Genomic DNA, 14,231 nt, shown 5'->3' with positions numbered 1-14,231 from the left:
CCCTCAAAATAACTTCCAAGTACCATGCTTGGTCAAGGGCATGTTGTAAGTCAGAACAGGCCCACGGTGAGCACTATGCCAGATGGATATGTGATTAAATGTTTTAACTGCCTGCAAGAAATTAACAACACCTAGAAGAACATGTGATTCTGATGAATCAGCACAGCACAATAAACAAAACCACCCACTTCTTGACTATATACTTTGAAGGCAATTAACTGAACGCCCATGTATGCAGCTATTCTAGAGAGACAACTTTTTTGTTGTTCTTAGGTTACTGTGGTGAGATGGAATTTGCCATTTCAAATTGAGGAGAAAACTGGGGAAAATACCTATTTGGAACTATACATTTTAAAACAATACTTGTTCATTTTATTTAAGATGTCTTAAGCACATTTTCAGCCAAATAGTCACATGTCTTCTAGTACTGGCATGAGTATGAGTAAACAGATTGAGCACTCAATCATATGATAAGATACTCTTTGTCAATGTCTGTTGTGTATTTATATTAAAAGACATTGACAAGACTTTTCTCTGTTTGTATACCTTTTCTTGTAAGGGTGTTTTGAAGTTTTCTATATAAGCTTGTTAAATTGATATGAAAATGTGTTTCCACCTTCATGATTGTGAAGGGCATGAAAAACACAGAAAACAAATATCCACAATTTGTGAGCACACAAGGGAAACAGCCTTGTAGAACTGCTATAAAATTGAAGGGAGATATTTCAAACCTACTGTATTTAAGGTACATTATAAGCCCTGCGTGCCTTCATTAAACAGGCATATTTTTTCAGAAAATAAAGAAAATAAATCACATAAGCAATCAAACCCACCCAGAGAAGATTGCAGCCAACACTTTTTTGATGCTTGATTTACTGCCAAAGGGTCAGCAATGTCAGTAACAAGCCCTCAGCTACGACTTGAAAATATCTTTCTTGAGAATGGCAATATCAAACCAGCTGATCTTATTGCAGCCACAGTGTCACAGGACAGCGCTTGTTTAACTGGCTGCTGACGGAAAGAAATTGAGTGCTCTAGGTGAACAAAAGAAGCAGGAATAAATTGCATCCTGAAGAAGGAAATAAACAGCCTCAATATGTGGTATACTTCAAACATCTGATGCCTAAGAGACTGTAATGATAATGCGGAATTGCCAAGTGAAAACAACAGCAAGTGGGTGTTCTTCAGCTCCTGACACTCCTTTTTTCAAATGAAAGTGCTTTGCAGATCTAAGTGCTGCAATTTCTGATATCGGAATACTGAACAGTAAACAACACGGGTCTGTTTGAATGCGCCATATCGCTCTCAATACTGCAGGTCTTCAACTTTATAATAATCCTGCTGGTGTTTTCACAAAGATTTATTAAACCCTCCTTTACAGTAGTAATATTAATAAAAAAAAATACAGTGCACATTTATACAATGCACATTAACTTTTGGTGTATTGCAAATAGTGTTGGTTAATTCCCCACCTGTGTCTGTCTCATTTATTTTTTCTTATATAAAAACTGTTCTAATTTACTTTCTAGTTTTGTAATCCTTTTTTTTTTAATCAGATAGGCAAATTAATTGCATCAGTTTTCAGGGTTAAAACTAGTTTTCAGAATCTTGGTACCATTAGAGAGGTCATTTAACAGCAGCTTGATATGCCTGGAATGGTGACCTTAATACTGAAGGTGACTTTACATTGCTGTCAACAGGAGCAAATCAGGACTGTAAAAAAGTGTCTTTAATTGTGATGTGTTCTTTATACTGAGGTTTTACTGTATTTTGTTATTTGTTGTTAAAAATATGACATTATGGCAATATATGACAATATAGAATATATGTATGTGAGGTGTGTGAGTAACAATGGAATGTCCAGACAGTAATTTGCGTGTAACAAAATAAAAGTTTTTATTAATATTATGCGTTACACGATAAAAATAAAACAAAACAAAAAAAGAATGGCATGAGGGAGGGGGTGCTGGAATAATGGTAAAAAGAAGGGTTCGGAAACATTCTCAGTCCTCTTCACGATATCCCCGGACATAAAAAGGGGATAAAACAGAAAAGAAAAGGTTAGTGGGTGTTCCGCCCTCGTGCCGACAAAATGAAAACAAACCAGCCAAATTCTTCATCTCTCCCTCCGCCTATTCACCCCGCCTATGCTTTCCAGGACCAACCCCGAACACAGTAGTACGTTCCCTTTTGTATGCAACGCCCCGCCCCTGTAGTCAGTGGAACACCAATCCCCAACTGACAAGTGTCCTTATAACTCACTTGACTCCAGTGGCTGGAATTTACATACTCGTACTTCCGCCCCTCACCAAGGTGCCGCCCCTCATAAAGATGACTTTCGTCATGGTCACGAGACCTTGGTAAGGGAAGTCCTGAGTTAGTTTGATGCCTTCTACTGTCGGGAGGCTGAATTACAGACCGAAACCCCTTTGACTCATCACAATGTATTTGTATTATTAGTTTATTTAGCAGACGCCTTTATCCAAGGCGACTTACAGAGACTAGGGTGTGTGAACTATGCATCAACTGCAGAGTCACTTACAACTACGTCTCACCCGAAAGACGGAGCACAGGGAGGTTAAGTGACTTGCTTAGGGTCACACAAGTCAGTGGCTGAGATGGGATTTGAACCAGGGACCTCCTGGTTACAAGCCCTTTTCTTTAACCACTGGACCACAGAGCCTCCTACAGTATTACTGTATTATAATATGCATCTACTGTATATAATCTTGGGTCTTACAATTATGTATAAACAAGTGTGATCATTGCAAGCACTAATGTGTTTCTGTGTCACATGGACAGGTGTTTCCCGCGCTAGAAAGATGCTTTTCAGTGGGCCTCAATACACACAAGAGCAGCAAGCTTGATAAATATTTGAAGTTAACTGGCATCCAATGCTTTAAGTGAATTCTGCATCTTTAATGGTGTGTATTATCTTGTGGTTGGCCAAAACTATAACATTATCAACCAGGCTAAGGAAGAAAATCAAAGCGGATCTAGAAGAAGACAGTTGTGAATGGAATAGAAATTGAATACAGTAGTGAATTAATCAAATTTATAGAAATTGAATACAGTAGTGAATTAATCAAATTTATAGAAATTGAATACAGTAGTGAATTAATCAAAATTGTTACGAGAGATTGCCAAGAATCGTCGGATGCATACAGTTATGCAGGTTGATAAATAAAATTATACTTTAAAAATGTTGATGATTATAACGGCTATAATTTGCTACTTGCAGTTGATTCTTTTTTTTATGGACTGCCATTCATTCTGAAGGCTAAGCTGAATCAAATAGATTTGCCATAGATTTTTTTTGACTGCACTTAAAAGTTATTATTAGTTTATTTACAGGTTGAAATAGAATGATTTATGAAAGCTTAATTTCCAATCTGGCTGCAAGTTGATTGAATCATTTCGCAAGGTAAATTCGGTGCAACATCATAAAATGATCAATAGTAATTGATTTTTCAAGAAAACCCAATGCAGAGGAAATTACCAGAAATCAGACTGTTTTTTGTTTTAACAGTAATGAACCCAAATAGGTCTATAATGTCTGTCAATGGAGAGATTTCAGTTTAAAGTTTAATAGAGCTTTAAGATTAACAATAATTCAACTTTTAATTTATTTTACCAAAAGTTTACAAAATTACAATGCGAAAAGTTCAATGTTCAACATTGTAGGTGTAAAATTATAAACATGTTCTCAAAATATCCAAGATATATAAAATCAAATGATTTATTTCTGGTTTAGTAACACTCACATTTTTTATTATCCTTTTAGTTTAGTAAAATAGTACAAATTTTGTATTGGTCAAAAAAAACTGCTATTTGGGATGTTGCACTGGCATGATATTTTATATTGTAGTGCATGTTTAGATGTGTTCGGTGGCTACCTCTTATCAAGTTGAGAGTGTATTTCTTGCTGTGTCAGGCCCTCGAGCGATGCAAGGCCTGAGAGTTGTAATACAATTGCTTTTAACCTTACCTAGGTGGCAGGACCATGACAGCACGGCTGATGAGTATTTGAAGCACACTGACAGTCATGGACTCCAGCTGAAAGCTCTTTGTTGGTTTGCTGGAAGCTGGGAAGACGTGGTGTGTCATCATGAAGCTGACCTGCATGTTCTCCTTCACCCTGCTCTTCGGAGCCACCGGGCTCGTCCTCTTCATTCACCTGCAAGACCTCGCTGAAATAGTGCAGCAGCAGATACCAGGTTAGTAGACCTCTCCTTGTGGTGGTCATCTTTTAGGTACAGTAGCTGCTGGGGCAGGACTGCAGAATTAAGCAATTGGTTAGTTTCCTTATCTCAGATTCTCACTAGCAACATTACCACTGGTCTCCCCTTGCTTATGTCGAAGAACATTTTGTTCTTGGTTTGTAATTGATGCTTCAGTTTGGAATATGCAGGTACTTCAAAGGCAGGGCTATATAAGTAAAAGTTACTGCTGTTCATTTACTGTGTTGTAACTCAGTGTCACTGCACTGGTGTAGCTGCAATTGGCAGTTATGCATTTAGTTTTTCAAAAACAACACAATAGATTTAATATTGCTATTGTTTCCAGATTCACTCAAATGGCCAAGCTAAAATGGAACCATTTAAGTGATTAGGTACCAGGAGACATGCATGTATTCTGAAAAAGTAAGGACAGTGCAAAATATATTTAGAAGGAAGACCAGTGATTTATATCGCTAGTAATAAAAAGGGGGATGAAAATAGATATTGTCACTCCTTTTAACACTTGTTTGATTCTTGGATCTTGAAAGCTTGTGTAATGAACATATTGGTCTAACAAAGATATCAAAATATTTTATTTATTAATTTTTTTGGTTCGTTTAAATGTTTTTATATACATCTTTCAATATAATCCCTGAAAGATTTCCAGTTGAATCTAATCTGTTTGAACAGTAATGTCCAGGTTATTGGCTGTTGTCTGAGCTGGGGTCTGTTTGTCTAGTCTTGTATTTCCATTAATAAAGCAACAGAAATATCTTGCTCATGGGAAAACATATCGGCTATCACTGAGTTTGATTAGGTATAACGTGAGGGTTATCTTTGAGTTTTTTGACACATTGAGAAAAGATTCCTAGTAGTCACCCGAGGAACAAGGAGAGGAATGGATTGTTGCTTGGAAATTTTTCAGGTTTGGGCTAATTTGAATGTATCCATGAGGTGGAGGGCCCCCATCCAAGTACTGACCAGTCCAAACCTAGCTTAGCTTCTAAGAGCTGTGAAGATAAGGTTCTGAGGTAGTCTGACTGCAGAAGCCTTCAAAGAAGCAGTGGTTCATTTTAGTTGACCCATCCTGACCCTACTATTGCTTGACACTGAATGACCTATGAAACAGTGCCATCCTACTGCTTGACACTGAATGACCTATGAAACTGTGCCCTCGTTCTCAAACATTGCTGCTATGTTGCTATATATACCTAACCTCAGGGGGACTGTGCCATTGTATGAAGGCAGTAAATTAAAATGAAATTGCTGCTGATCAAATAGCTCATGAAAAGAAAAAAGGTTGATTTGATTGACCTTTACCCTGCAGGGATAAGCCACAGCTGGATTTTGTTAGAGCATTTTCCAATTCCAGGGAATCCACCTGTATAACATTAACCACTTATTGTTATGGGCAAATCCCAAGGATAACCAAGGATAGGTGGAGGATGCAATCCAGCGTGACTCTCCAATGCTATAAAATGTTGTGACTTGTCCAGGTATGATCAAATCAACCAGTAAGGGACAGATATAATCCTTCAACACTAAGTAACTATACAGCAAGACTAAACCACCATAACAAGTCATATATCTCTGGCACTATTTGATTTATCATTTTTGTATCAAACCACAAGCAAATTCTGTCAGGTTAGATTGCTTGTGACTTCATCACAATTTACCCTGCTGGTAGTATTGTCTTATCAATGATTGTCACAAGCCAATGTATCTATATAAACCAAAAACCGTCACAGTGACTGAATACACTTTGTATTGGCACAGGAATGCTTTGTTTTTTGTTCATGAAAGGGGGACTCAGTTGAAGTGAGAACTGCACATGGTATATCACGTTGCAGTATCCAATAAGGATTCAAAAAGGTTGAAGATATGTTTTCAAAGTTCCAGACCTAAAAGGTTAAAACAAGTCTATGCAAGAAAATCTGAAGTTTACATCAAGAGGCTAATAAAAGAGAAAAACTTTTCTTTCCATAAGAATTACACCTGACGCCTAAAAATCTCTTTGCTTTTTGACATTTGGGAGAGGTTCATTAATGGACTAGCATTAAATCCCATCCTGTTTAACACAAAGAGAAGTGTCCTGACCCTTATGATCGTCACTCTGGCGATTTCTTGTCGGCGCATGACAGAGACGCTACCCTCCTAAGTAAAGCTTGCATTATTTGCCTTCAATAAAGCACTTCTGAAACTAGCTGTTTGTGTTGATTTGTTACCATTCATTTATTCTTTTCTGCACCTCACTTGGTGACCTAATTGTAATGCTGCTCTGAGAAAGCAATATCAAAGTGATTTTCCACAACATTAGGTGCAATTTCCTTCTGATCTTTCAAATGAAACAATCTTTTTGGCTTCTGTAAGCACACAAACCTTGATTACATTTATGTGTTGGGCAATCATGCCACCCTAGGGTACATGCCCTCTGCAAGGTGTTTCCCCCATACACTCGTGGTACTGCCCGCTTCGCTGTGCACGCTACTCTAAACTATGCAAGAAAAGTCTACAGCTATGGCCAAAAGTTTTGCATCGCCTAAAATTTTAGCATTGGGACATAATATATATATATATATATATATATATATATATATATATATATATATATATATATATATACTGTATATGAACTTCATTTAGATATTTAACATCATGCAATCAAAGAAACTACAAAATGATACCTCTAATTTGAAGCCATAATAGTAGTACAGTATTTCAATAACGTCAACTTTTCCAACTTTTTTCAGTTTTTCCTATATAGAAAACTATGATGTGGTATGTAATTCAATATGTTAACGTAACATTATTCAGCTGGTTTCATTCAACATGATGTAGTAAAATGTGTTAATTCTATGGGGTGGTGCAAAACGTTTGGCCATAGCTGTACAATTAACGAAGCAGTAGGCATAACTTAACCTAATGTTAGACAACTGGGACTGCTGAAGTGGGAGTAGCTACCAGAATAATTCCATACATATTACTTGTCATTCCACTTGCTGCATAGGTCTAAAACGTGTGGTTTTAAAAGAGTGTTATACAAAATGTATTTGGATTTTAAAACATGTATATCTGGTGCGACAGTAAGATAAAGAAAGTTCACACTTTGCTTGCCTTCTTCTCAGAAAGTCTTACTGTTTCATTTTTGAGTCTGCTGGTTGTCAATTGACAGGAAACAAGGTGTTGAAGGGACCACTTTCACTCTCTGGGGTGAAATTGCCAAGGAAGTGCAATACTGCTTGAAAGCTTGCAAACAGTGATTACATGAACCTAGTGTGGGACCTTATATCTTGTTTGATAATAATAATCTGTTTACTTGAACATGTTTCCTTCAAAACTGCACATTTGAGACCCTTGCTATTCCCATTGCTACAAAATGGAATAGCATGAAAATGTCCACTAAACTAAACACAATATAATTTTGAATATTTTTAAAATTGTGTAGCGCTGTAATGGCAGGTAACACATGTATTAATAAATAAATAAATTAATTAATATACTGTATATATATATATATATATATATATATATATATATATATATATAGTATATTAATGCACAACACACAGTATTGCATTAACCAAGTCCTGAAACTGAGCTAGCTTTCCTCGTGTCTTGTTACTTTCTTTCTTACTCGGCTGTTTACCAATGCAAACTTCTACAAAGAGATGTCTGTAAAGTTAAATAAAGCAAGCAATTGCTTTCTTCTTTTTTGTATCCATTTCCATATGGTTGAGTTAATCCCAACACAACAAACCATTTGAAAGAATAATGCAGGATAGGTTAATCTCCTTGCAGCAAATATGAATACAATTTCAATTTTCAACACTGAGAAAAGCCTTTTAAAAGGAAAATCAGACATCATTGTCTCCGGTGACAGTGGCTTTGAAAGCTGTCATATTGATACCAGAATCAAGGAACAAACTCAACTGTGTAAAAAGGAAGTACAGAAATTAAAACTGGAGTGTTTTTTTGAACACCGTATAGATCCGGCTTTTGCAAATCTATTTGAAGGTTCCTATCTGTGCTTGCTGTTTTATTCAACAAGCTAAATCTGACTGTACTTATTGTTAATATGAACCATTTTATCTGTCGGTACTGAAGATCATTACAGTTTAAGCCTGACATTTTAAAGCTGCAGTCTATGTTTTGTGCTAATTATGTGACTGTGCATTATTCTATTGTCTTTTGTAGTTAGACCTCTGTGCACACTACTTTGTCAGAAAGCCAACCTGTTATCTGTAGTGTGCAAGCTTCCCCTCATTTTAAACCAGCTTGCCACTAAAGCCACATTTCCATCTGCCTCTGGGACTGAGAGCGATCTGAAATCAGTCTTGTTTATTTCCATTAGCAAGAGGTTGAGATCAAATCAATTTCATTGGGGACTGTCAGCCCTGGTCAGGAATGTGGAATTGCAGAACGTGATCTCTCCAACTCACGCTGATGTGGAGGTTACCTACTGTAATGAGACTCCGAGGAGAAGACTGTTGGAACAGATTGTGAAGTAAGCTATTTCAGTGCTGAGACAAGTGCTACCAAACTGGCCTGTTTAAAGTAAAATAAGACAGAGACCCCACAGCTAAATAGCTTGTCTGATTCTGTATCTTTATCAGATGTGTCTCCCCTTTAAAAGCCTGGAGAGTGCAACCTGCTTGTTTATTTTGCATTAGAAAGCAAAAAAAAAGTCAATAAAAAGGGCTTGACCATCCAGTAACCTTGTTTTACCTACCATCAACCGTCTTGTCACAGAGTAAATTTACACTTTGGAGGAAAACACTCAACCCTTTAATATATACCTAGGAGAAGCTTCATTAAAGGGCCAGTGATGAGACTAAACCCTATTACACATCCAATGCTGACTGCTAGTATCTAGCTAAATTCTAAATTCCAAAACAGCCCTTGCCTGGCAAATGTTAAAGTTTCACTTCCATTGAAAACAAAGGAGGCATGGCTATCGATCTGGTTAATAATGTAAAAATAAACGATGGAGACGGAACCCGACACTAGATCCTTAGCCCTGTCTTTGAGACATTGATTAAACTCTGTAGATTTTAGGCCTAGGGAATCTGCCGTTTATTCATTATGACTAGTTTCTGGTTGTCAGTGTCGTCATTCCCCGATCTGTCGTGCTCTGGCAGCTGTCTTGGAAATGGAGCCTTCGCCATGGGATAATCAATTAATCAACTGGGGATTGCTTAGCCGGGCCTTCTAATGACCAGCAACATGAAAATGCTTGTCAAACACCAGCTGTACTGTTTTAAAATGAGCTTCCATGTGATGTTGACACTGAAACAAATTAGAATGGACCTTATTTTTCTGTATTGCATGCAGTTTATGCAGTATTGCAGACCAACCTTGGAAAGTCAGTCAAATTGTGTGCGTCTGTATCCCATGATGCATAAAGCACCTGTGTTTTTTGGTAAATGTTTAGAATTCCTTTTTAAAAAGAAAAGGATTTTGTTTTATGACAGTAAATACCAGAGGCAACACAAAGTAGTTACGTGTCTTAAAGAGTAACTTGTTATGGTTCTGAAATATCAGTTCGGGTTACCATATGACTGCATGTACACTAGGACAGTGGAGACAGTCCAGGTATTTCAACTTCCATCGTAATGCATTCTGGTATGTTTTATCTGTCTTGGGTACCTTTCTCAGCAGGACTACACTTACCAGAATGCATTGGGATGTGAGCTGAAATGCTTGTACTGTCTCAACTGGCCTAGTGTACATAGAGTCATATGGTAACCCTAATCACAGTTTTCCTAGGTAATGTATTATTTTGCCTTATTTAGAAATGTGATTTTTAAACTTATTTTAAATAGTACTTATTTAACCTACGTTTGTAAAACTATTTTGCATAGATATTGAAATGTGTGGTTTGTGTCAGGTGTTTGAGAGATGAACTATATGGGCAAACAGCACCAAGACACACAGGAATAAGCCATGGGAAGACGGGCATCTCAATTTTGAGCCGCTTTTGAAAATACGATTTAAGCCCTTCTGTCATTCAAAGTGATAACAAGCTGTCAGTTGCTGAATGAAACCCACTGGCTCCATTAACAATCATTTTTTTTAAATATGTTGCTGTGATGGAAGCAACAAACAATGTGGGGAGACTGAGGTTTTGGTGCCCAGTTACTGTTTCTGCACTGGGAGCCAGTATGTGCAGGAACAGAAAATACGGCTTCAGTTTAAATAGACCTTTATAATCTATAAATATATGTAATGAAATGTATATTGAGCTACCAGGCAACCCACCAACTTTTGTCTAGTGTTACAGAACTCCCTGCAGTTTTTTACAGGAACCCGCTACTGTAACTTTATCTTTGCTGTATCTTGTGTTGTCCATATTGCAGATATATATATATATATATATATATATATATATATATATATATATATATATATATATATATATATATATATATACACAGCTCTGGAAAAAATTAAGAGACCACTGCAAGATTATCAGTTTCTCTGGTTTTACTATTTATACTGTAGGTATGTGTTTGGGTAAAATGAACATTTTTGTTTTATTCTATAAACTACTGACAACATTTCTCCCAAATTCCAAATAAAAATATTGTCATTTAGAGCATTTATTTGCAGAAAATGACAACTGGTCAAAATAACAAAAAAGATGCAGTGTTGTCAGACCTTGAATAATGCAAAGAAAATAAGTTCATATTCATTTTTAAACAACACAATACTAATGTTTTAACTTAGGAAGAGTTCAGAAATCAATATTTGGTGGAATAACCCTGATTTTCAAGCACAGCTTTCATGCGTCTTGGCATGCTCTCCACCAGTCTTTCACATTGATGTTGGGTGACTTTATGCCACTCCTGGCGCAAAAATTCAAGCAGCTCGGCTTTGTTTGATGGCTTCTGACCATCCATCTTCCTCTTGATCACATTCCAGAGGTTTTCAAAGGGGTTCAGGTCTGGAGATTGGGCTGGCCATGACAGGGTCTTGATCTGGTGGTCCTCCATCCACACCTTGATTGACCTGGCTGTGTGGCATGGAGCATTGTCCTGCTGGAAAAACCAATCCTCAGAGTTGGGGAACATTGTCAGAGCAGAAGGAAGCAAGTTTTCTTCCAGGACAACCTTGTACTTGGCTTGATTCATGCGTCCTTCACAAAGACAAATCTGCCCGATTCCAGCCTTGCTGAAGCACCCCCAGATGAGTCCAATTTTCAGCTTTGCCCAACACCTGATTGTCTAATGGTTAGATGGAGACCTGGAGAGGCCTACAAGCCACAGTGTCTCGCACCCAGTGTGAAATGTGGTGGAGGATCGGTGATGATCTGGGGGTGCTTCAGCAAGGCTGGAATCGGGCAGCTTTGGCATGAATCAAGCCATAATTTCTTACACATCATGAGTAAGAAATTATTTGAAAATAAATTCTCAACTTTAATTCGGGAGCGATCGCTAGGAGAAAAAAAGTCTTCTTGTATAAGTATCACAGTGGGATCAAGATACACTGTGACACTCACAGCAGAGTTAATGTGTTTCTTGTAAACCTGCAGTGGGTTCTGTAACCCTGTAGGTACAGTACTATAGTTTATGTACGATGCTTTACAAGACACAATTTATTATTAAACCACTTTTACTGTATGAGCAGATGTAATGAAATGAAATGTATGTGTATGAAATGGTTTTAGATTACCGAGTTTAGAATTCAATATCTCAATAAGGAAGGTGGTGGTAAAATGAGAAAGGACTGTACTTAGAAACCTTGAATGTAGGCAATCTTTCAAGTAAACTCACAGGAAATGTGTCTTTATTAGATTTTTTTTTTCTCTCTGGCAGACAGCTGAAACTGAAAAAATGTTTTTCCTGAATTTGTGGCATTTCGTATGCTGGGTCACAGCATAGGGCCCAATAAAAACAGATTTATTTATTATTTTTTAGCTTAAACGGTGGCAACCAATTCCACCATTGTTTGTTTGATTTATTCATTTCAGTCTGAAAGTGTGATAGATTATAAATAGTATTTGCAAGAAAGATATTCATGGTTAAACTGCAGCTAAAGCAGACACACATATTTATTTTGAAAGCATACATCTCTTGCCCTGATAAGCTGTCAAAGCAGGCAGGGAAACAGGTCTGCTCGGGTCTCCAGATAATGCTACCCACTGTTGTTCATGTAGCTACAGTGACAGGAGCAAGATGGAAATCAAAATGAATCTCCCTGCAAAATCAGACATGCTCTTGCTTTGGCTTTCCAAATTGATCACCCTCATGTACATTTTTTTTCTCTTCCTCCCCCCTCTACTCTCCTGAAGTGTAATTATGATATACATCATGCACACTACTGACAGGCCAAAAGAATGTGAGTGACCCATAATGCCGTAATGCATAGCTCCCGTTGTACTTTTCGAGTGGAACTAGGTGTCTGTTGCTTGCAACAATATGTCGCACGCGTCCGGTTTTCAGCAAACGTAGAAGGCAAGCCTGTGAGACCTTGATAGACATGTTTGTCACCCACCATCCTTCCCCTTGTCAAATAGATACTTTTGCTTTTCAAGAGTTTCACACAACTCTTACACAGCTTATATGCTGTAGGTCCAGTGGATCACGTCACCACACACATTGATGTAGAAATTGAATGCAAATAAAGTTAATTCTAACTTAATTGTCTAATAGAGAATGGAACGTGATGTCCACCATTTTCTTACAAGAGGCAACGTTGGCAAGGAGTTCAATTTCCCTGTATTGGCGTTTGAGAAAAAAAAAAACTATAAAAAGATATAATAAAAACCTACTAAATATCGAAAGTACAGCTAAAATGTTTAAAAGCTACTGCACCTTCCAAGTGAATGTATTTACTTTTAAGGTTTCTTCATAATTTAATTACACAAGCTTAATAAGTGTGCCTAAATTATGTGACTGCCCCTTAATGAAAAATGCAGAACAGTAAACAGGTCTAGAAGCATAACTCTACTTGAACCTGCGGACCGTTCTAGTACAACAGGAAAGATAACTATGTCAGACTGCTATAATGTACTAATTTGTATTTATTTCTACTGAAAGAATACTTACTGAAAGAATAAAAAAGGTTAGAAAATAAAAATCGAATGAATTAATTCAAATGTCTTTTTATTACCTTTTATGTAAATTAGAATTCCAAATTGGACACCTTTGTTTCTACCCCTTCCATCTCCAGTATCAGTTTTGTGTGCCATAACATCACTTGCATGAAACCATGCTATTAGAAATATATGTTTATATTAATTATTTCTGCCGCTTTCCTTTCTCAGTTCTCCCAGTTAATAGGTTACCTCCTGTAATCTTTTAGTACAGTCTGAAATGAATCTGGCAACCATCCTTTACAGAGTTTTAATAATGTTGTGTTATTTTATCTAACTCAAGTCTATCTTAAAGGTTTTCTGCCAAGCGCGATTGACTGTGGATTCCTTTAATAAATTGAAATCCCTTGTAATTGACAACAGCAAAAAACTGTATTGAACCAAGCCTGCCGCCATACAAAGTACCCTAGCCATTGAATGAGTCGTCAAACCAATCCGTGATAAGAGCAAAGCTTTGTGTTCAGCAATAAATGCATGATAAAGTTATGCATGTTAGCTGTCAGAATGTATGTCTTATCACTGATGTTAATAAGATCTCAGAGAAAACTATTTGATGCTGATGTTTGTAAAACTTTTCAACAAAGATTTTAACAGGACGGTGTAAAAGTGCCCTTTTTACCGTGGCACAGCGGGAACACAAACATTCTATTTGTGTTGCAGACCCTTATAGTTCTTTTGTATATGAATTTTAGAAATGTTAATAGCAAGTCTGCTGTTTGTTTTGCATGTTTGGCAGTTTCTTTGCATTTTAGTGCTGCAAATAATGATCAATCTGTTGCACTCCTAAGTGGTCGTGCCAGCGATCTGAATATTCATGCCTACCTATAGTATAGAGGCGTAGAGGGGCAGTGCTTGAGGATCATCATTATTGAGCTGTGGAGCCCAGAAAGCTTATGCGGAATTGATCAATAAAATGA

General features: G+C 37.1%; 1 protein-coding gene across 3 annotated transcripts in view; it reads left to right on the top strand.

Annotated features, from left to right (window-relative positions):
• LOC117424834 (carbohydrate sulfotransferase 8-like) overlaps window positions 1-14,231 on the top strand; it is a 170,795-nt gene that overhangs the window by 61,928 nt on the left and 94,636 nt on the right. For all 3 annotated transcript variants that reach the window (XM_058992577.1, XM_058992576.1, XM_058992578.1), the window contains exon 2: window positions 3,993-4,217. In XM_058992577.1, coding sequence (XP_058848560.1) covers window positions 4,109-4,217 — 109 coding nt within the window. In that variant the 5' untranslated portion in view covers window positions 3,993-4,108. The remainder of the gene's footprint in view (window positions 1-3,992; window positions 4,218-14,231) is intronic.

This window comes from Acipenser ruthenus, chromosome 19, assembly GCF_902713425.1.
Source record: "Acipenser ruthenus chromosome 19, fAciRut3.2 maternal haplotype, whole genome shotgun sequence".
NCBI lineage: Eukaryota > Metazoa > Chordata > Actinopteri > Acipenseriformes > Acipenseridae > Acipenser > Acipenser ruthenus.
This window is presented reverse-complemented; position numbering and strand designations above follow the sequence as displayed.